General features: G+C 38.7%; 1 protein-coding gene across 1 annotated transcript in view; it reads right to left on the bottom strand.

The window, feature by feature from the left end:
- Positions 1-19,490, bottom strand: part of LOC310935285 (DNA (cytosine-5)-methyltransferase 3A-like) — a 44,578-nt gene that overhangs the window by 1,882 nt on the left and 23,206 nt on the right. Inside the window, exons 7-22 of the mRNA XM_083899147.1 lie at positions 9,097-9,300; positions 7,801-7,959; positions 7,385-7,492; positions 6,750-6,897; positions 6,520-6,663; positions 6,389-6,433; positions 5,936-6,015; positions 5,010-5,122; positions 3,398-3,581; positions 2,577-2,661; positions 2,306-2,451; positions 2,127-2,217; positions 1,883-2,031; positions 1,433-1,518; positions 920-989; positions 482-600 (exon numbers count right to left, since the gene is read on the bottom strand). Of these exons, the coding sequence (XP_083755273.1) occupies positions 482-600; positions 920-989; positions 1,433-1,518; positions 1,883-2,031; positions 2,127-2,217; positions 2,306-2,451; positions 2,577-2,661; positions 3,398-3,581; positions 5,010-5,122; positions 5,936-6,015; positions 6,389-6,433; positions 6,520-6,663; positions 6,750-6,897; positions 7,385-7,492; positions 7,801-7,959; positions 9,097-9,300 (1,931 nt within the window). The remainder of the gene's footprint in view (positions 1-481; positions 601-919; positions 990-1,432; positions 1,519-1,882; positions 2,032-2,126; positions 2,218-2,305; positions 2,452-2,576; positions 2,662-3,397; positions 3,582-5,009; positions 5,123-5,935; positions 6,016-6,388; positions 6,434-6,519; positions 6,664-6,749; positions 6,898-7,384; positions 7,493-7,800; positions 7,960-9,096; positions 9,301-19,490) is intronic.

The following is a 19,490-nucleotide window of genomic DNA, read 5'->3' as shown; positions in this document are numbered from 1 at the left end:
AGGTAGGTAGGTAGGAAGTAGGTAGGTAGTTAGCTAGCTAGCTAGCTAGGTAGGTAGGTACTCTTTGCTGCAGTTACAATATGAATTTCCCCAGTGTGGAATCAATAAAGTCTAATCTAATTTAATCTAATTGATCATTTAGTAGATGTTTCTTCCATTTTAAAAGCTGATATTTAATGTAATGGAGATACTTTACAGAAAAATGATGTTCGTTTTTGACAGAAGCAACTATGGTAAGTTGTTATTCAACTTCAAACATATTAAAATGAAAATAAGGAACCTGGTGACCCCTGTACTTAATGCTTTGATGTGAACACAATAGAACACAATGGCTTTGTTTCATCTGTCAAGTTTGAATTTGGGCCAAATGGAAAAAAAAAGCTTGGACAGCCCTGATTTAAACACAACCATCACAACACCATCACAAACACAGGATGCAGCGCGCACACACACACACACACACACACACGTTTACACACACCTTTCCATCTCGGTGCACCAGAGGATGTCCTCCTTGTTGTCCATGTAGACGGGGAAATGCTCGTCTTTCCCCTGCTTCACAGAGTTGGATCGTGTCGTTATCGTACGCAACTTCTCAAACTGGAATTAACATCCAGAAGCAAACATACACAGAGACAAACAGACACACACACACACACACACACACATCCCTTTTTAATCCTACAGCTGCCTTTGATATGTGATGATGTGAAGTTTTAAAACAAAACAAAATAAATTGAGTTAGAACGGAAAGAATAAAAAATGCTCTCACTTGTTTGTGTTTGATTAAAAAAAAAAACCCTGCGTCTGCTTTTACCACAAGGTTAAATCGTCAAACGACACGATTATGATAATCACACACGTACAATCACACACATATACACACTCTCACACACACACACACGGGCAGAGTGTGTACCTTGGCAGTGCGTCCGTGCTCCAGACACTCCTGTAAATCCAGCCTGTCGTTCACCATCGGTGTCAAAGGTCTGTGACGTAGAGAGAAAAAGAGGCGGAGGATGAAGTCGTTAGAAAGTGGAAATCTTGATTTTATTTTTTTAAATATTGTTTATTTGATTGTTTTTTAAAAAGGAAAGGAGCCATTACATTACTTTAATACATGGGTTTAATTATAATGAGTTTTTTGCTGTTTATTTCTAACCCAAAACTTAATTTTCAGCAATCAATGACAAAAATACACAATACAACGAAAAGTCTAACTTTTGAGAAAAACTATAATTTGTGCTGACATTTCAAAGAATTTCAAAATAAAAGTGTTTGTTTTGGCTATAGTTTGCATTGTTTTCTCCACCACTTGCTGTGATTGAATTTTTTATTTATTTAATTTATTGCATTTTGATAGGATAATCTGTGTTTTAAGCCTATAGCGTGTGTGTTTGTGTGTTTGTGTGTAACATTTGTGTTGTATCACCTGGACATGCCTGGCAGGTTCCCCCAGAAGTAGCGAGCGCGGTGGGCAGCAGACACTTCCTTGGCGTCGATCATCACCGGGTTACACTGTGGACATTACGTACAAGTTAGATTAAATGGGATTAAAGTTTCCTCGTTTACATTTACGCACAACTTTAAAAACTGTTATTAAAAGCCTTTAAGAGCCTTTTAATGAGATAAACTTATATTTATTTTGGGTTTAAGACTATCTAGCTATATAATAGCTTATAAAAACATTCAAATAGATAGTAAATAGTTTGGTATTCAAATCATTTATGAAGGCAAATGATGTGAATACATCTTCTATTGTAAGTATTTAGCATTATCCTCAGCTCTAAATCATTTACTGTGGCCACAAGGTGGCAGCAAATCCTGCTACAATCCCCACCGTGTACAGTACTGTGTGTGTGTGTGTGAGTTTTCACCGTGCCTCTAAGAAGCGGGAGATGTCGCGCTTGTCGCTGACTCCCATGGCGACCACGTTCTCAAACAGCCAGAAAAACGGCCGCTCGTCGCCGGGCTTCGGCCGCGCCTCGTGCAGCAGCCGGTAAAACTCGAAAAACAACCGCCCCGTTCCCTCTGGAAGAGTGACATTTTAGTTTAACACATTTTATTTTACATCTTTCTAGTATTTCCTGCAGCAACACAAGACAGAAATGATGATTCATTCTCACCGTAAAGGCCTTTGCGTGCAGGGTTGACTATGGAGAGGTCGTTGCAGGGGCTTCCTCCGATCACCAGGTCAAACGGTCCCCACTCTTCAATCTGGACACAGACATCAACTATTATATAATCTCTTAATATTCCACATTTATACATCCTGCGTTGTGTTCTTGGGGGTTTTCTGACTTACGTGTTTGTGGGTGACGTTGCGAACGTCTCCCACGTACATGATGCGCCCGTGGTGTCGCACCATGCCCACGGTGATGGAGTCTTCGCAGACCTCCGACGCCACGTACTTGTCCACCTGGATGCCCAGGTCCTTCAGCACCAGCAGACCTGACAGTGAATTTAACGAAAATTATCCACGGACAATTAATCTGCAATCTCTCCTGATTTCTGCAGAATGTAAGTGCAGATCAAGAATCAAGGACTAAATAAAGTTGATAATAGTTGGTAAATACCTGTGGCGATGCCATCAAACAGGGAGAGGACTCTGATTGGTTGTCTCTTCTCTGCTGCGACAGGAGGATACAACTTTGACGGCTCCTAAAAACAGAAGAAGAAGAAGAAGTTATTGATCAGAGTGTGAGTAGATGGATATTAAACTTAACAACCTTTCTTTTTTTGACATTTCTGCTGAAAAAACTCCAGCCTTCACGGGTCGTTTATTTCTGACAAGATCTGATGCAGTTTCTCGCTGTTTACTGTGTTTTATTATGCATCAAGTTTATGTTTAGACTGATAGAATAGAATTAGGGATTAATGACCCACGTTCAATCCCGTTGTGATACTGTACCATATTATTATATTTGCTATACTTGCTTCAGCCCTAAAATCTGTGTTTAATGTCTTTTATTTAGTTATTTCTATAATACATAGGGGTAAAGCATGTTTGTTGTTTTTGTGCTTTATAAATAAATTAGACTGGATTTTAACATCGGTCCTGAGAGACCTCAGTAAAAGCCTGCGTCCTCAGATCTGATCGTTAAAAAACACACACTCACCTATTTAAACCTATTTAAAGACACAGCAGCGTGAGTAGAGCTGACAGCGACAGTCACTTCTCACCTGAAATTCAAATATCTGCTCAAACCTAAAGGGAAAAGCTTACATTTATAACCTTAAAAACCTTTTCCAGTTCAAAACAAAGCCTTGAAATTCATCACACGGTCTCAAGTAATTGCCGTGTGAGCCAGTAGAGGGCGCAGTATATGCCACAACAGCAGTTACTCCAGATGAAAGTGAAGTTCTAAAAACAAGAGATATTTTAGAGAAGACTCACAAATTCCTGTTCGTGGTTGTTGGCGAAGAAGTGCTGCAGTCTGCAGGGCCAGTCGTCGCGTCGCCGCAGTAACCCGTAGGTGTTGCGCGGTCCGCACATGTAGCAGTTCCACGGGTCCTCTTTGATCGCCGTGGCAGCCGAGCCCGCGCCGACCAACAGGTCCACGCACTCCACACAGAAACACCTGAAACACATGATATATTATATGATTATTTAAGTGTGTTTCTCTAACCCTAACCCTAACCCTTAAAATTAAATAAAAAAAAGTTGAATTACAAAGAAACCTTTAGAGGTTTGGAAATATTTTCAACAGATCCTTGTTCAGGGTGATGCTGACTATTATGATGGTACATTTTAAGTCATTCTGAGAAACTTTTTATTTTTTTGAAGAAAGTCAGCTCACTGTCAAAGTGCATCAGGGCAAATGGATAATTTCCTGAATTTCAAAAATTCATTAAAATTATTCCTTAAGAGGTTTGCAAATATTTTCAACGGATCCTTGTTCAGAGCGATGCTGATTATTATGATGGTGAATTTCAAGTAATTCCAAGAAACTTTTTGTTTTTTTGAAAAAAGTCAGCTCACTGTCAAAGTGCATCAGGACAAATGGATCATTTCCTGAATTTCAAAAATTCATTAAAATTTTTCCTTAAGAGGTTTGCAAATATTTTCAACTGATCCCTGTTCAGAACGATGCAGATTATTATGATGGTAAATTTCAAGTCACTCCAAGAAACTTTTTGTTTTTTTTGAAAAAAGTCAGCTCACTGTCAAAGTTCATTAGGGCAAATGGATCATTTCCTGAATTTCAAAAATTCATTAAAATTATTCCTTAAGAGGTTTGCAAATATTTTCAATGGATCCTTGTTCAGGGCGATGCCGGCTTTTATGATGGTAAATTTAAAGTCATTCCGAGAAAGTCTTTTTTTTTTTTTTTTTTTTTTAAGTCAGCTCACTGTCAAAGTGCATCAGGGCAAATTTCAAATTCATTTCCTGAATTTCAAAAATTCATTAAAATTATTCCTTAAATGGTTTGCAAATATTTTCAATGGATCCTTGTTCAGGGCGATGCCGCCTTTTATGATGGTAAATTTCAAGTCATTCCGAGAAAGTATTTTTTTTTTTTTTTTTTAAGTCAGCTCACTGTCAAAGTGCATCAGGGCAAATTTCAAATTCATTTCCTGAATTTCAAAAATTCATTAAAATTATTTCTTAAATGGTTTGTAAATATTTTCAATGGATCCTTGTTCAGGGTGATGCATCAGGGCAAATGATCCACTAGGATTATACATTTGAAGGATTAACACCACTCCTCTGAAGAAATGCCCATACACCATGTTTGATATAAATCATAAATCCTGTCTCTGTGAGGTCTGTGAGTCTAATTTAATGGAGTTTATTTTTATCCCTCGTGAGTCTCAGCTGTGATGAAGTGGAGAGCTCAGATTTATCTGGATAAACATGAGCCTCACGTCATGTTTCTGACATTTGTTCCTGTGGGTGTGGGAATCCTGAAACCTTGAGCCACAGCCACAAGAAGAAGAATTAGAAAAACACTGTCATCGGCAGTGTGTTGTGCTGTGTTGTGTTGGGTTGTGCTGTAGTGACTGACCTACAGCAGTTGTTGTTGCCACACATGAGCACTTCCCTGCCTCCACAGCAGATGGTGCAGTAGGACTGGTAGCCGTCGTCGTCGTACTGGTAGGCACACTCCAGGAACGAGTTCTGACAAGACAAGGTTTTAATAAAAGAGAAGAGGATGAGAGGATGAGGAGTCAGGCTAACATTTACCAATTTAAAAGAGTCTGTCACTGTTTATTAAACTTTGAAACTATACCCTTAGAAACATGCTAAGGTCCAAGTTTATTATTGTATTTTCCATGGTTTTACTTGATATTTTCATTTCATTTTAAATAAAGTGCACACACAATGTTCTCAACCTTGCATTAGTATATTATAGAAGTAGAGTATAGTCTGTTACAGCTAATATTAGTCAAGCAGCAGCTTTACAAAAAACCAAAGCTTACACACAATCCTTACACATTTATGATGAATTATACAACTTTATAATCAATTACCTATTTCTTAGGTCAATCATAATTAAGGTCAATCATAATTAATTATGAATTAGTCACTAAACACTTAACATTAGAGCTGTCAGACAATCATTTCTTTCTTAACCGCGATTAATTGCAGACGTTTAGCAGTTAATCACATTTTTGTGAGTCCTCATGAACAATTTAGGGCACATTTTACCACTATATACTGATTTGAAGTCAAATAAAAGCAAAGAAAGTCACTTTCTGAGGTTGAATGTAATGTCTTTCTTCAATTAATCATGTTAAACTGTGTATTACCCAACTAATAACACATTTTTTAAGGGTCTTCTCTGTAACACATGAGTTAATTATGATAATTATTCATAAAAACATTATTATATGTTATGTGAACATAATTATTCACACTAAATTAATTTTATTGGACGATAAAATAAAAAAAACAGTGAGTAACGATAAGATAATTGAAGGTTTTTCTTACTTTGCAGCCCTGACACATGGCTCCCATGAAGAGAGGATGCTCCAGAGAGACGTTGAGGCTCCCGCAGGAAATACAGATATCTGTGGACAACACACACACACACACATAAACATCAATAATAATAATAATACAAACCTGAGAGATCAATAACAAGTTCCCAGAGTCAAACAGTCTATGAATCACAAAAAAAAAAGATTTCCTGAAAACAAAGTAAAAGCACTAAAAACCTCAAAATGATCAATTTTCAATGACAGTGGATGTAAAAATTCCCCGTCTGCTGTCGTCGTCAAATCGATGTTTTAATAAGCGGAGACGAGCGTTTCATGAAAGAGTTATGAACTTTGCAAACGATGTAACGTGTAAATAAAACATTCGCAGATGAATTTGAATTCACTACATTTTGACATTTAGAACCAAATATCATGAATATTAGATACTTAGAGAATCATTTACCTTCTATATTCCTGGTCTTCGTCTTTATTTCTTGAATAAGTCGCTCTGGAAAACACAAAAAACAAACACATAATCTATAAACAGTAGATAAATAATCCCATAAATAACAGAAGTGTGTGTGTGTGTTTTACCTCTGGTTCCCTCGTCGATCACCTCTCTGATTTTGGCTTTTTCCGCCGTGTTCTTGCGCGGCTTCTTGGCGGGTGGGGGCGTGTACGCGGCCTCAGGCTCCGCCCACATCTCTGGATACACTTCTTTGTAGGGATTCTGCTCCTCTGAGGCGACAACAAGGACAACATGAACACACACAAACAGAGTGTGTGTTTGTGTGTGTTTCAGCGTGAGAGAGCGGAGTGTTTACCTTCCGGAGGATCCAGCGACTGTGGACCGTTGGGCAGGAACCCCTTCATGGCCCACTCTATCATCTGTCTGCTTTGAATCTCCACGCCGTCGGCGTCGTCGCTGGCGTCGCAGGAGGGAACGGGCCGCCCCGCCCTCACGCTCGCCACCTGAACACCACATAAACACGCAGAACACGTCAAGTTTTGTCACATTTTCAGTCTAATATTTCATTTAAAGGTCCAGTGTGCAACATTTAGGGGTTTTAACGTATATAATCTCATTAAATAAAAGATTATTCAGTTTTCATGACATTAGACTAAGTCGTTTTTTACTGAAACTGAAGTTTGTAAACCACTCGCTCTCCCACACCAAACCTCATAGAGAAAATCACTGATTTTAGCTCGCGGGGATACGGGAGTTGCTGCTCTATTGCTGGTCCACTGCTGCCTCGTGTGGTCACTTTGTGTCACTGAGGTGAATCTGAGTGAAGGCTTTCAAAAGCCGAATTGACTAAATAAGACATTACAAGAAGAATAAGGGAAAAACGTATATATTTAGACCGTTTACAGGTATATTTATGATAGTTTAGATGCTAATTTCACCCATAGAGACTTATATACACTAACTGGGGGGGAAAAAGTGTAGATTTATGACCTGCAGAGCCTCAAAGATGGCTTTCCTGTACATGGACTGTTTGTTGTAGGTGGGCTGGTGGAAGGCAGAGGAGAAAGAACTCAGAGGCATGAGCTTCTCCACACACACCTGCCAAATAAAGACAAAAAAATCATCACGATTCACATGAGAGGCAACAAATATGTAGTTAAAAACATACAAAGAGTGGTTTAAAGTAGAAGATTCTATTCATGTATTTGTGTTTCTGTATTTGTGTTAAGTGTGATATTGACCTTGAGAGGATGTGAGTAATAAATAAATTAGAAATATTCCTGAAAAGCTCAAAAATGTCAAGTGCTCTGACAGAAATTAGCATTTATGAGAGGATAATATGAGAAAAATTAGTAGAATGCAGTGAATTTCAAGATAAAATCTGGTTTAATGTCCGCCGCGCTCACCACAGAGAATTTGCCGTCGCCGAACCACATGACCCAGCGGGTGCCGTCGGCCGCTCGACTCCGGCCACTCATCCACCAGGACACGATCCTGCCGGGCCACCAGGAGAAACCTCGCAGCTTCCCGAACACCAGTGCACCGATGACAAAGCCCCGCCCATCCTGAACCAACGCACACGGACACGACACAGAAATGGCTGTTAAAGACTTGTATACAACTTTGAAAAAATTTAGTTTATACTGCATAAAAGATATGAATATATAAATAAATTAGTGCTGGGCACGTTAACGGCGTCAACGTTAACGCAGGGTAAGGCTAACGCGTTTCTATGACGACTGACCCGAAAAAGACTCGTGTGACGTCATGTTTACATGACTCGGGATTGTTAAAATGAGTCTCTAAAGTAACACTTAACTTTAAAAACAGAGGCACACATACGCAGTACACAGCTACACTGGTTATTTGTAGCTAAAGGAGCTAACGGAGCTAAGTTAGCAGCTGCACCGGCCGCGGCACGTAAACATGACGTCACGTGTCTTTTTCCGGTCAGTCGTCATGGAAACGTGCGTTAACTTGCGCTAACGTGCAGAAATGACCAAACAAGTCTCAATAAATTTAAAAAATGTTGGAAAAAGGCGTGTGATGGCATGTTTACGTGCCGAGGCACCGTTTACCAGTTAGCTGCGTTAGCGCCGTTAGCACAAGAAAAGAACAATCAGGAGCGATGTAAACATTACGCCACGCATGTCTTTTTCCGGTCAGTTAACATGGAAACGCGTCATGCGCTAACGCGTGTTAACTTACGCTAACATGCAGAAATGACCAAACAAGTCTCAATAAACAAAAAAAATATCGGGAAAAAACGCACGCGTCATGTTCGCGTGCCGCGGCACCATTTACCAGTTAGCTGCGTTAGCTCCTTTAGCGCCGTTAGCGCGCCCAAGAAAAGAACAATCAGGAGTCACATAAACATTTCGCCACACACGTCTTTTTCCAGTCAGTCATCATAGAAGCACGCCGTGCGTTAACGTTGGCGGCGTGTGTGAATAAAATCCGTCTAACTAGAGTAAATGTCCCTGGTGTAAGGCGTCAGGCTGCTGCTCTGCTAACTGTACCTGCTACAGCAATCACCACTGATTAAATTAGCATAAAATGAGTCCAGGATGTTATGTCCTGAATCACAATTAGCAGCTGCTTTAAACAGTAATGACAACTTATGACAATATTAGTGGTTATATATATATAGAGTTGTGTTCAGGTGCAGCGATAAAACGCAGGAAAATAATATTAAAAACTACCTGGTACTCGATCTCGCGCGGCGTGGGGTGCTCCCCCCTGGCGACCGGCTCCGGCGTCACGGCGACCGTCGGGGAGGCGGGGTCTGTGTGTTGCTGTGAGGGCGGCGGCGCCGGGCTCGACGGCTCCTCCTCTTTCTGAAAGTCGGCCTCTGATAGGTCGTCCATCATGCTGATCTCTGCCTCTCTGTACGCCCGCCGCTCCGCCTGCCAGGGACAAAGGGTCAAAAGGTCAGCAAAGTTTAAATTTTTTTAGACAAGTTATTTTGTAATTTCTGTTAGTTTTGCTGTACGATGGATGAAATAATAAAGAAAAAAGACTTAAAATGGTGTTTCTCTTTAACTTTAAGTGGTGAGTAAATATTCTGTGCTTTCGCCTCAAGCTACACAAATATTTTTCACCATATTTTTGCATAAATATAAGCAAAAAGAAGTTCCTAGAATTGACAGAAAGGCAAAGATTGAGTAAACGCCTCCACATACTCACATATACAACCTCCTACACAGGAACTCATATAAGATAAGATAATCGATTAAGATAAAGTCCTTTATCTTGGATCTTGCCATTTTTAAACATTTCTCCGAAAGAGAGAAAGAGTTGTCCAAGCTTGTTTATATTTCCTACAATATATTTTAATGCTTCAGTGACTTTATATTTTTCTATATTGTAGATTAAATGATGTTAAAATACATACGTGTTAATTTCCTGTACTTTTGACTGTCTTTGCTGTTGTAACTATACATTTAAAGGTTAAAGGACTTACAAAGAACTTTTTAGTCCCAGCAACCGGCCCTTGCTTTACCAGGGGCGGCCATTTTGTGCCGCCATGTTTCCACAGCGGCACAATAAATACGAGATGACGTAGTTCACTGACGCTGCTGTTGGACGACAAGTCGTCCGTTTGTCGCTTTAAAAAACATTTAAAACTTCATGTTGTTTTCTGTTTTCCTCAAACATCATCGTCTGTGATAATCTGTGATAATCTGTGATCGTCTGGACACAGGAGCGTCCGGTGTTTCCCTCTGAGTTTTGCACCAAACACTTTCAGGAGTGATTGTCGTGTGATTGATGTTTTTGCTGCTCTTAGATCAAGGCCTGAGTTGTCGTCGTCGACCAAACCCCCCCCCCCCACCCCACTCCGAGCTGTTGGAACAATCCTTGAATTGTTCCTCTAAACAGGAAGTGAGTGTGGAGAAAAGGGTGCGGCGGACGGTGGAGAGAGAGAGAGAGAGAGAGGCAGTGAGTTCACTGGGTTCACAGAGACACAGAGTAAATAGAATTATATCATAAAAGTCACTCAGAGACAAAGTGGAGGGAAATAACGTCACATTCACTGCTTTATTACACTAAAATACAGAGATATATGTCGTTTCTCTTTGTGTTAATAAAAAACACGGAATATACGGCCCATTGATTGATTTGTGTTGTTTTTATACTTTCTATAGTATTTTATTGTATGTTTTATTTATCTCCTGATGAACAGGCACTTTGTTTCAGCTGTTGTCGTTTTCAAAGTGCTTTATAAATAAAGTTGGATTGAATTGAAAAACTAGCTTTCTGATTTTTCAGCGTCTCAAAAGTGAATATTTTATATTTTTGGTTTGTGGACAAAACAAGACATTTAATTAAATCCTTATTCCCATGTTTTGGGGAAACACAAACTGAACATTTTCTCAAACAAGTCCTGGATTAATCAAGTAAAGAATCCAGAGACGATTCCATTTTTGAACAGTTGTGATTCCTGGTATAAATGTGATTGTTTTGGTTCCAAGAAAAACCCTCACACAGTGGTTTTTAAGACAGACCGAGTCTCGTCCACAGCTTCAAAAAAGACAGAATCCAAAATAATCCTGAGCTCACTGGGCAGGAATCTCACTATGACCCAGATGTAAAAATCCCATGACTCCTGCAGAGCAGTTTCCACGACCTAAAAACCGCTCTTTCATCATCATCATCATCTCTAAGTCTTTTCTCCTCTGCTGAAAAGATGCAGTGAAAACAGAGAAGAAGAAGAAGACGAGGACACAGATGATGACGATGATGTTGACGACGCGACATAAATCCTGGACTGTAAAAGTTCGGCTGTCGGGTTGAGACTCTGCTAAACTCAGTTTGACCTCAAACTCACTCTTTCCTGCTCCTGTTCAACTCTGACCTCATAAAAGCCAAATCAGCCTGTTACACGGATCATGGACCGACCACACACACACACACACACACACACACACACACACACACACACACACACACACACACACACACACACACACACACACACACACACACACACAACACACACACACACACACACACACACACTAACATCTGGTCAGCTTGAATGAAAAATATGTGGATTTTTCTTATGTTTCTTAAGCGACATTTAAAAACTATCAGTGTTTCCAACACCAAAACAATACATACATTAGCATCTAGCACGTAGCATCCTCAGTGTTTATACTGCTGGTTGATCTACAAGTGTATTTTTTTTAATCTTTTTTTTAACATGAAATGCTTTTTCAGTCAGTCATGTGATCATCGCATTAGTAATAGTAGTAGTTTACTACACACTGGACTCATTTTAGCCCTGACTTTGTCGCTCTCATTGTTAAAAAACACTGCTTGTGTTGTGTTGCTAAGAGATACTGAGAGCCTCTTCCTCCCAGGATGAAAAGTCTGCTCGTTGCCTCGGCAACAGGAGTGCATCAGGAAGGTTTCCTGCTTTTAGACGGGAAAGACACACGGCCCACAGAGAAGCGCTCTGAATCTAAGCCAGAGTCCACTTCAGGGTTTCCAGAAAAAACTCAGAGAAAACCCAGAGAACCCGGAGAAAACCCGGAGAAAACCCAAAGAAAACCAGGAGAAAACCTGGTGAAAACCCAGAGAAAACTCAGAGAAAACCCGGAGAAAATAAACATACACATGTACTGTCAGGCAAAACTATCAGCCCAGACTGTGCTGTGCCACTGTGAATTGAAGTTGAAAAGAAGACAAACAGACATGCTGCATGTGTCTTCTGTTGTCATGTCAATGAGGGACAAATAAAAGACGAGGAGACAGACAGACAGACAGACAGACAGACAGACAGACAGACAGGAGGACAGACAGGAGGACAGACACAGACAGACAGGAGGACAGACACAGACAGACAGGAGGACAGACAGACAGACAGGAGGACAGACAGACAGGAGGACAGACAGACAGAGGCCGTAACTGCTGTGAGTTACGTCTTTGAACTTTATCGTACCTCATGGCCTGGTCAGAGCTTTCTCACTCTCTCTCAGCCCCGCCCCCTCCCTCCCTCCCTCCCTCCCTGACCTCTGACCTCTGACCTAAGCCAATGAGCCATTCTCTTTAAGAAGAAGCCACGCCTCCTTTATGAGCGTGACTGACCCTGACCTGGAGATGAACCCGACGTTGCTCAAAACACACACACACACAAAACACGACAATTAAGAGACGTCACTCTGAGTTACAACAACTAAACAACAACAAAGGTGTTTTTTAACTCTGCAGTAAAAATAAATGACGATTTCACGTCCTTTCTTTACTTGTTTTGACCGTTTACAAACGTGGAAAAGTGGAAAATACTTCAAATAACAATTTTAATGTTAAAAATATCACAGTAAAAAACCTGTTTTTAACATCTTGTTTTTCCTGATATTTACATTTTTATGACCGGTTTAAATCACAACAATATATTGTATAAATAAAAACCAGAGAGTCTGGCTTTTATTTGGCCCGCCAGACTTATATTTAAAGAAAAACAACAATAAAACATTGTTTTTCCTAAAAATATCTGTGTTATGCAGATAAACCTTAAAACTATTATTAAGAAGTGACTTAATCTTCTTAATCTGTGAGTAAAACAAACAAACAACTAAACTAATACAGTAATTGATCATTTAATGTGAAATAAACATAATTTTCTCATTGTTTAAAAGTAATTTTCCGACACTTTAACAGCTGATATTTAAAGAATATTTTAATAAAAGTATCTGGGATTACACGGCCTACTCTCAAGTTTAACTTTATTATGATTATTTTATTCTTTTTTTAAGACTTTCACCATTCATGTTGTTGTTGTGTAGTTTATTATGAGGGAGTTTTATCTGCTTTAACAAAAACATCTTCACAGTTCTGTCTGAGGTCGTGAACCTGACGAGACCTAAAAGGAATATTTAAGGACGTCTTAAAGAAGAAGAAAAATGAAGGAAGACGTGTGTTTTATGTTATTTTAGCAACATATTCTACTTCATTTGACTTTTTTTGTTCTTTTTTAAAATATTTCTGGCACAAAGATGCAGAAAAGGCCCAAATAAAGCTGCATTGCAAGGTGTTTTTAACCATATTATCATATAACAAGATGCAACAACTGTTAAAAAGTTCCTTCACAGACTGAAAAAGTGACTTAATTAATCGTGTAAAGGGTTTTTCAAGTAATAAATGCTTTTAAACTGGTTTATCCCTTTACAAAAACTGGAATTAAACACCAATATTCATCTGCTGACAATGTAAATATTATATTAATCATCTCAGCAAACATAAAAACATCCTGTTTTTAAATAAAAACTTGAATAAAAAAGAGAAAAAGTGATTCCACTTACAGCCCAAACATGAAAGCTCTGCAACTCCCTCTCTCTCTTTCTCTTCATCATGTTCTTTCTTTATCTCTCACTCTTTCACCTCCTTCTTCTTCACCTCCTCTCTCCTCTCTGTGTCTCCTCAGCTTCACTCTCACTCTCTCACCTCCTCTTTACCCTCACTCCTTCTCTCTCTCTCTCTTTGCTGATTGGCCGACAGCAGAAGAAGAAGAGAGTGATTTAGTGACTTCTTCACCTAACACATGTTTAAGTGAACTTATACACACACACACACACACACACACACACACACACACACACACACACACACACACACACACACACACACACACACACACACAGGAGACTTAACTTTAACCTTAACCATAACTAGTACTGACCTAAACTTAACCTTAAGGTAACTAGGGCTACAATAGAGGCAGAAATTGAACCCACAACCTTCCAGTTGAAGGACAACTCAACCTTTTAATACTTTTAGTTCTAAAACTTAAGTACATTTTATAACATAAAATTATCTTTAAGTTACTTTTATTTAAGTATTATTATAAAAAAAAAAGTGACCAACTTCCGCTAAAGTCATTTTCTGGTAACATATTTGTACTTTTACTCAAGTATCTTTACAAAGAGCTAAACGTACATTAAACAACACAATAAAATGCATATAAATAACTTTTTTTAAATGAAATGATAAATATAAAACATAAAACTACAATAAACTTTGATAAAACATGCTAGAATAACACTACAGAGTACACCTGGTCTGTAAAATGTCAGGAAATGTTGTCCACAATTTTTTTTTCACTTTTTCTTTGTGATGTGGAGCAAAAAAAAAATTCACATTTAAGAAGCTGAAAAAGTTATTGAAAAAAAGCACTTTCCGATTCATTTAGTATTTAGTAATCCATTAATAATCTAAACCTAATCTCATACTAACCATACAAAATCAGCTTAAAATTTAATCATTTACATTATAGGGACTTGATTTGTGTCCCCATAAAGAGACTGTCTCCATAATGAGACTGTGTAAACAGAGACTTAGGTCCCCACAACATGAGTAATACCTGAAACACACACACACAGGTTTGTACAGCTATTCTTCTTCCATCGACTTCCACTCATTTGGAATGTAATGCCTAACCCTGACTGAACCAGTTCCCTTATCGTCTCATTAGGACCAGGTTTTGGTCTCCATGAGGACTACTGGACAGAAAAATGTCTTAAAGAGACAGACACACACACACACACACACACACACAAAAATCCAAGCTAATGTGTATAAGAGGTGTGTACACGCACTGAGGTCAAAGGTTAGGTAAGCTTCAGGGTTGACACGGCAGTGGGATGCGTTAGGGTTGTGACCTCACGTTCCACACACACACACACACACACACACACACACAGATGTACACATGACTGTAGTTCCATGACAGAGACAGAAAAATAAACAGACTGTGACATCATGTCTGTAAAGAGTGAGTGTTTGCAGTTGGACGGACTAAGCTTTTGTGTTTTGTGGAAAACCGTTCACTCTTTTCAGGCCACAGGGGGGCGTAAGATTGCCAAAACAGACACACATTAAACCCCCCCCAGTGTTTTGAAGCAAACATTTGCACACAACGTTGATTTTTCTGCACACGTGAGTTTGCAGAAAACCAGGAGAAAACCAGGAGAAAACCCAGAGAGAACCAACACCTCATACGGCAAAGAGCTTGCAAACTTCTTACAGAAAGCGGGTCTGTTTGCTGCCAGGCGACCGTGCTAACCACTACTCCACCATGTGGCCCACATCTACGTTAATATTCTGTATAAACACAGACGAACAGCAACGTTCTCTGACTTTGGTCCTCACTAAAGCGTGGGTGCTTCATCTTCAGTGAACCCTGAGCAAAGCAGGTGACCGTCACTTCTTTACGAGATCATTAAACGAGTTGCTTTGACACCTGAGCTTTTACGTTAATATTCTGTATCCGTATCTAAACTTTGACGTGAAAAGACGACGCCACATGTTGTTGTTGTTGTTTTTATCCTGAAATGAAAAACCAGTTTGCAGAGTTGAGTTAGCAGGTTTCCTTTTGACGTGCAGTGAGACGAGACAACTGTTAACAACTGATCTGCAGTTGTTAACACACAGTGTTTCACACTCTCTCAGTTTCTTCTTCTCACTTCTCAATCCCTTTCCCCTCTTTTACATCCTCTCACATGCTCATATAAACCATAAAATACTCTATGTACTATTTTATATACTCCAAAAGCTTCTGTCCTTTCAATTCTGAAGCATTTCTGTTTGTTAATTTGCTTCACTGCCTTTAATAAAGTATTCATTTCATGCTATTTTCAGTTAAAGACGACACATTAAAACATTTTCTAATTTAAATGTCAATAACCAGTGTAAATAGTTCCATTAAACTATAATTTCATCTCTTAAAATCTGAAATTATTGAATTTTAAATGACTAATAAAGACCTCTTTCCTTCTCTATACTCTACAAACACTTTACTCTTTTGTGAAATATTCCCTTTCTATCCTTCATTTCTCTCCGTCTTTTGAATTTCATGCTATTTTCAGGTTAAGACGATGCATTAAAACAAATTTATCAAATGAAATATGATACTAAAGAGATTATGCCACTGTTTATTTACCTTCTGTCTAGTTTTAGATGTCATTTAAGTGTAAATAGATTAACTAAACTCTTATTTCCTCTCTAAAAATCTGAATAAAAGTCCCTTTAATGACTAACACAGAGCTGGAATTCATCAATATTTCAGAAACAAATGAAAGAACGGGAGAAAAGATTTAAAATATAACATTATTTGTCGTCTTTTTTGCCCACAGTCGTTATATTGTTCTGTACTTTTACTTAATTTGGACACTTAAAGAGATTTTACATGAGTTTTAACGCTCGTGTTCATTCACAGAATAATCAACCATTCATTCTTTCTCTTAAAATAAAGTCTAAAGTTATAAGGACAAAGTGTAAGGTAACCTTCGCGTGTCTTTAGTGTCAGTCGAGTCGCTGGTGTCTTCACAGTCGGTGATAAGTCAGAGGAAAGTGTCGACAGGAAGTGACACGTGTCACAATCATTCGTTCACTCGTCTGGAGAAAAGCTGCTGCTGCCGCTTTTGACGAGTGACAGTTTGTCAGAGTTTAATAATCATGTGTGTGTAATTATATATATACATATATATATATATATATACATATATATATATATATATGTATATATATACATATATATATACAGTATAAACATACTTCCAGCGCTGACTGCAGCGGAACACATTCAAACATGAGAAGAGGAAACTGTGACCACAGAGTTGACTCTCACATGCTGCTGTAATTCACTCTCCACTCGTCTGTCAATCTGCCTTCAATGACTTTCTCTCACCACCACACACACACACACACACACACACACACACACACACACATCCGGCCTCTTTCGGTCACTCTGTCGTTTCATGTCGCACTCACACACAAACACACAAAGACACAAGCTGCGTATGAAGATGATTTTAACCCTTTACGCCACGCTACACAATTTACGGTTCCTATAAGATCGTGTTGACATCACATTAGATTCAAACATGTCGTGAACATTAGACCAATATTTACTCTGTTTTTAATCACCACCATTAATCGATCTTTCATTAAATGACATACTGCTGCTGTGTCGATTAGAATTTCCCTATGGGGGATCAATAAAAGTACATGTTATCATCATTTATCAGATCACAGGCAGATGATCTGCTGTGGCGCCCTCTAAAGGCAGAAGCCGAATGACGAAAATTTATCGTATCGTATAATCTCGTATCGTATTGTATCGCCTTGTCTTGTATTATTATGGTCAGATGATCTTGTATCTTATCATATCGCATCGTGTGGTCTTGATTCGTATGCTACTGTATTGTATCATATTGTCCCGTTTCAAATAGTATCGTCTCTTATTGTATCGTATGACTTTGTTTCATATTGTTTTATATTGTCTCGTAAAGTAACGTATCATATCGTCTCGTACGGTCTTGTTTCATATGTCTCGTTTTGTAGCGAATAGTCTAGTTTTGTATAGGCTCGTATCATCTCGTTTCTTATTGGCTTAAATGATATTTATCTCGTATCATCTCGTATCCTCTTGTGTCATATCGTCTCGTATCTTAGCCTCTCGTATCACATCGTATTCGTATAGTCTCTTAAGTTTTTTGACGGATCTGTGTCAGATGTTTTTTCCAGGATCAGACTAACTGTCATCCCAATCTAATCCAGATTAAATGTAAACGCTTCAGGTGGTAAAGTGTTTAAAGTCTCGATAGAGGTCTGCGCTAACCTCAGTGCTCGTCTTATCTTTATATCTGACTTGAAAATCAAAATAAAGAATTTTAGTTTGGGCTCATAAAAGCAAAACAAAGAGTCAAAGGACTCTGAGGAACCTCTTAGGTGAGGTGATAATATCTGTGGCTCTGTCACCGCCGACGTTACAGAAATACACATTACAGACACTTCACCGAGTCAAGGGTCTGAATGAATGTCAGCGCACAAAGGTGGAGGAATTAAAAGTGTGTGTGCGTGTGTGTGTGTGAGGGAAAAGCCGCTCCTTCCCAGAGTAAACAAACACTGCAGTCGTTCAAAGCGTGAAATGAAGCCGACAGTGAGGGTAAACCTCAGGAACAGACGGAGACCACGCTAAAACAACATTTTAACACAAGTTAAGTTGTTATTGTTTGGTATTTAAAAATTCTGTGACTCACAGTTTCACAATCCTGCCTGGTAAAGAACTTCAAATATGGTTTAAAACCAAATGGACGACTATTATTGACTAATACTTGTGACAGAAGGAAGATTTGAAGGTTTGTGTTACATATTTCACATTTTCATGAGTTTAAATTATTATTTTGTCATTTGAAACCATTTATAAGTCCATGTTAACAACGTAAAGCAACTTTTCCACTGTAGCTTGATTCATTACTTTAAGAAACTGCGATTTATTTGATCATTTCAGATTTTATAAACACATCTTGCTGGATTTCCAGTTTTATTGCCTTCTCTGTTTCATACAGACAGAGCATTGCAGAGTTGGCTGCAGCTACAGCATCTTAAATGGATTTATTTTACATCCCAACTCGGTGATTGAGCCACAGTTTCATCCAGAACATCAATTACTTTTGTTTCAGACCCAAATCTATGATAACAGCTGTTTTAAAAAGTCTAAAAGGCTGTCTCCCTCTCAGCTTTGAGACACTCCATGTTAATAAATGTAAATTAAACTAACTTAATTTAATTAAGCGCAATTAAACCACTAAGAGTAAAATAAATTATGACACAAAATGGACCAAACAGCAAACAAAGAGAAAACATGTCAAACCTTTGTTAAATAATAGATTTCAGGGTTGTTTCAAAGCCTGCAGATATCCTGTCTGTGTTTTCTAATCTTATAAAAACAAAAACACACAGACTATAGTGCAGTCGGCCAACTCACATGGAACAGATTATGTGTGAATGTAGAGTATGTCGACTATTAATGTTTGGACGAGACAACCTCTGCAGTAAAGCTCTGTTTTTGTTTAGAATCATTGTGTCTACACCTTAACCTCTTTTTGTTGTTTTCTACCTGCGTTTGTATTTCAAGAGCGTTATTTTTCTGTCGTGCACACACAACATGTTTTTTTTTTAAGGTGAGGTCAGAGGGATTTAACGGCCAGAGCTTTTCCAGAGGCTTTAGTTCATTTTTATGAAATCAAAAACAGTTCATGTAGGATTGTCTGCCGTCAAAGACCGTCTTCTGTCTATCACTGCTCTGTCT

This window comes from Microchirus variegatus (assembly GCF_963457635.1).
Source record: "Microchirus variegatus genome assembly, chromosome: 12".
Lineage (NCBI taxonomy): Eukaryota > Metazoa > Chordata > Actinopteri > Pleuronectiformes > Soleidae > Microchirus > Microchirus variegatus.
The sequence above is the reverse complement of the archived record's forward strand: the minus strand, read 5'-3'. Positions and strand labels throughout refer to the sequence as shown.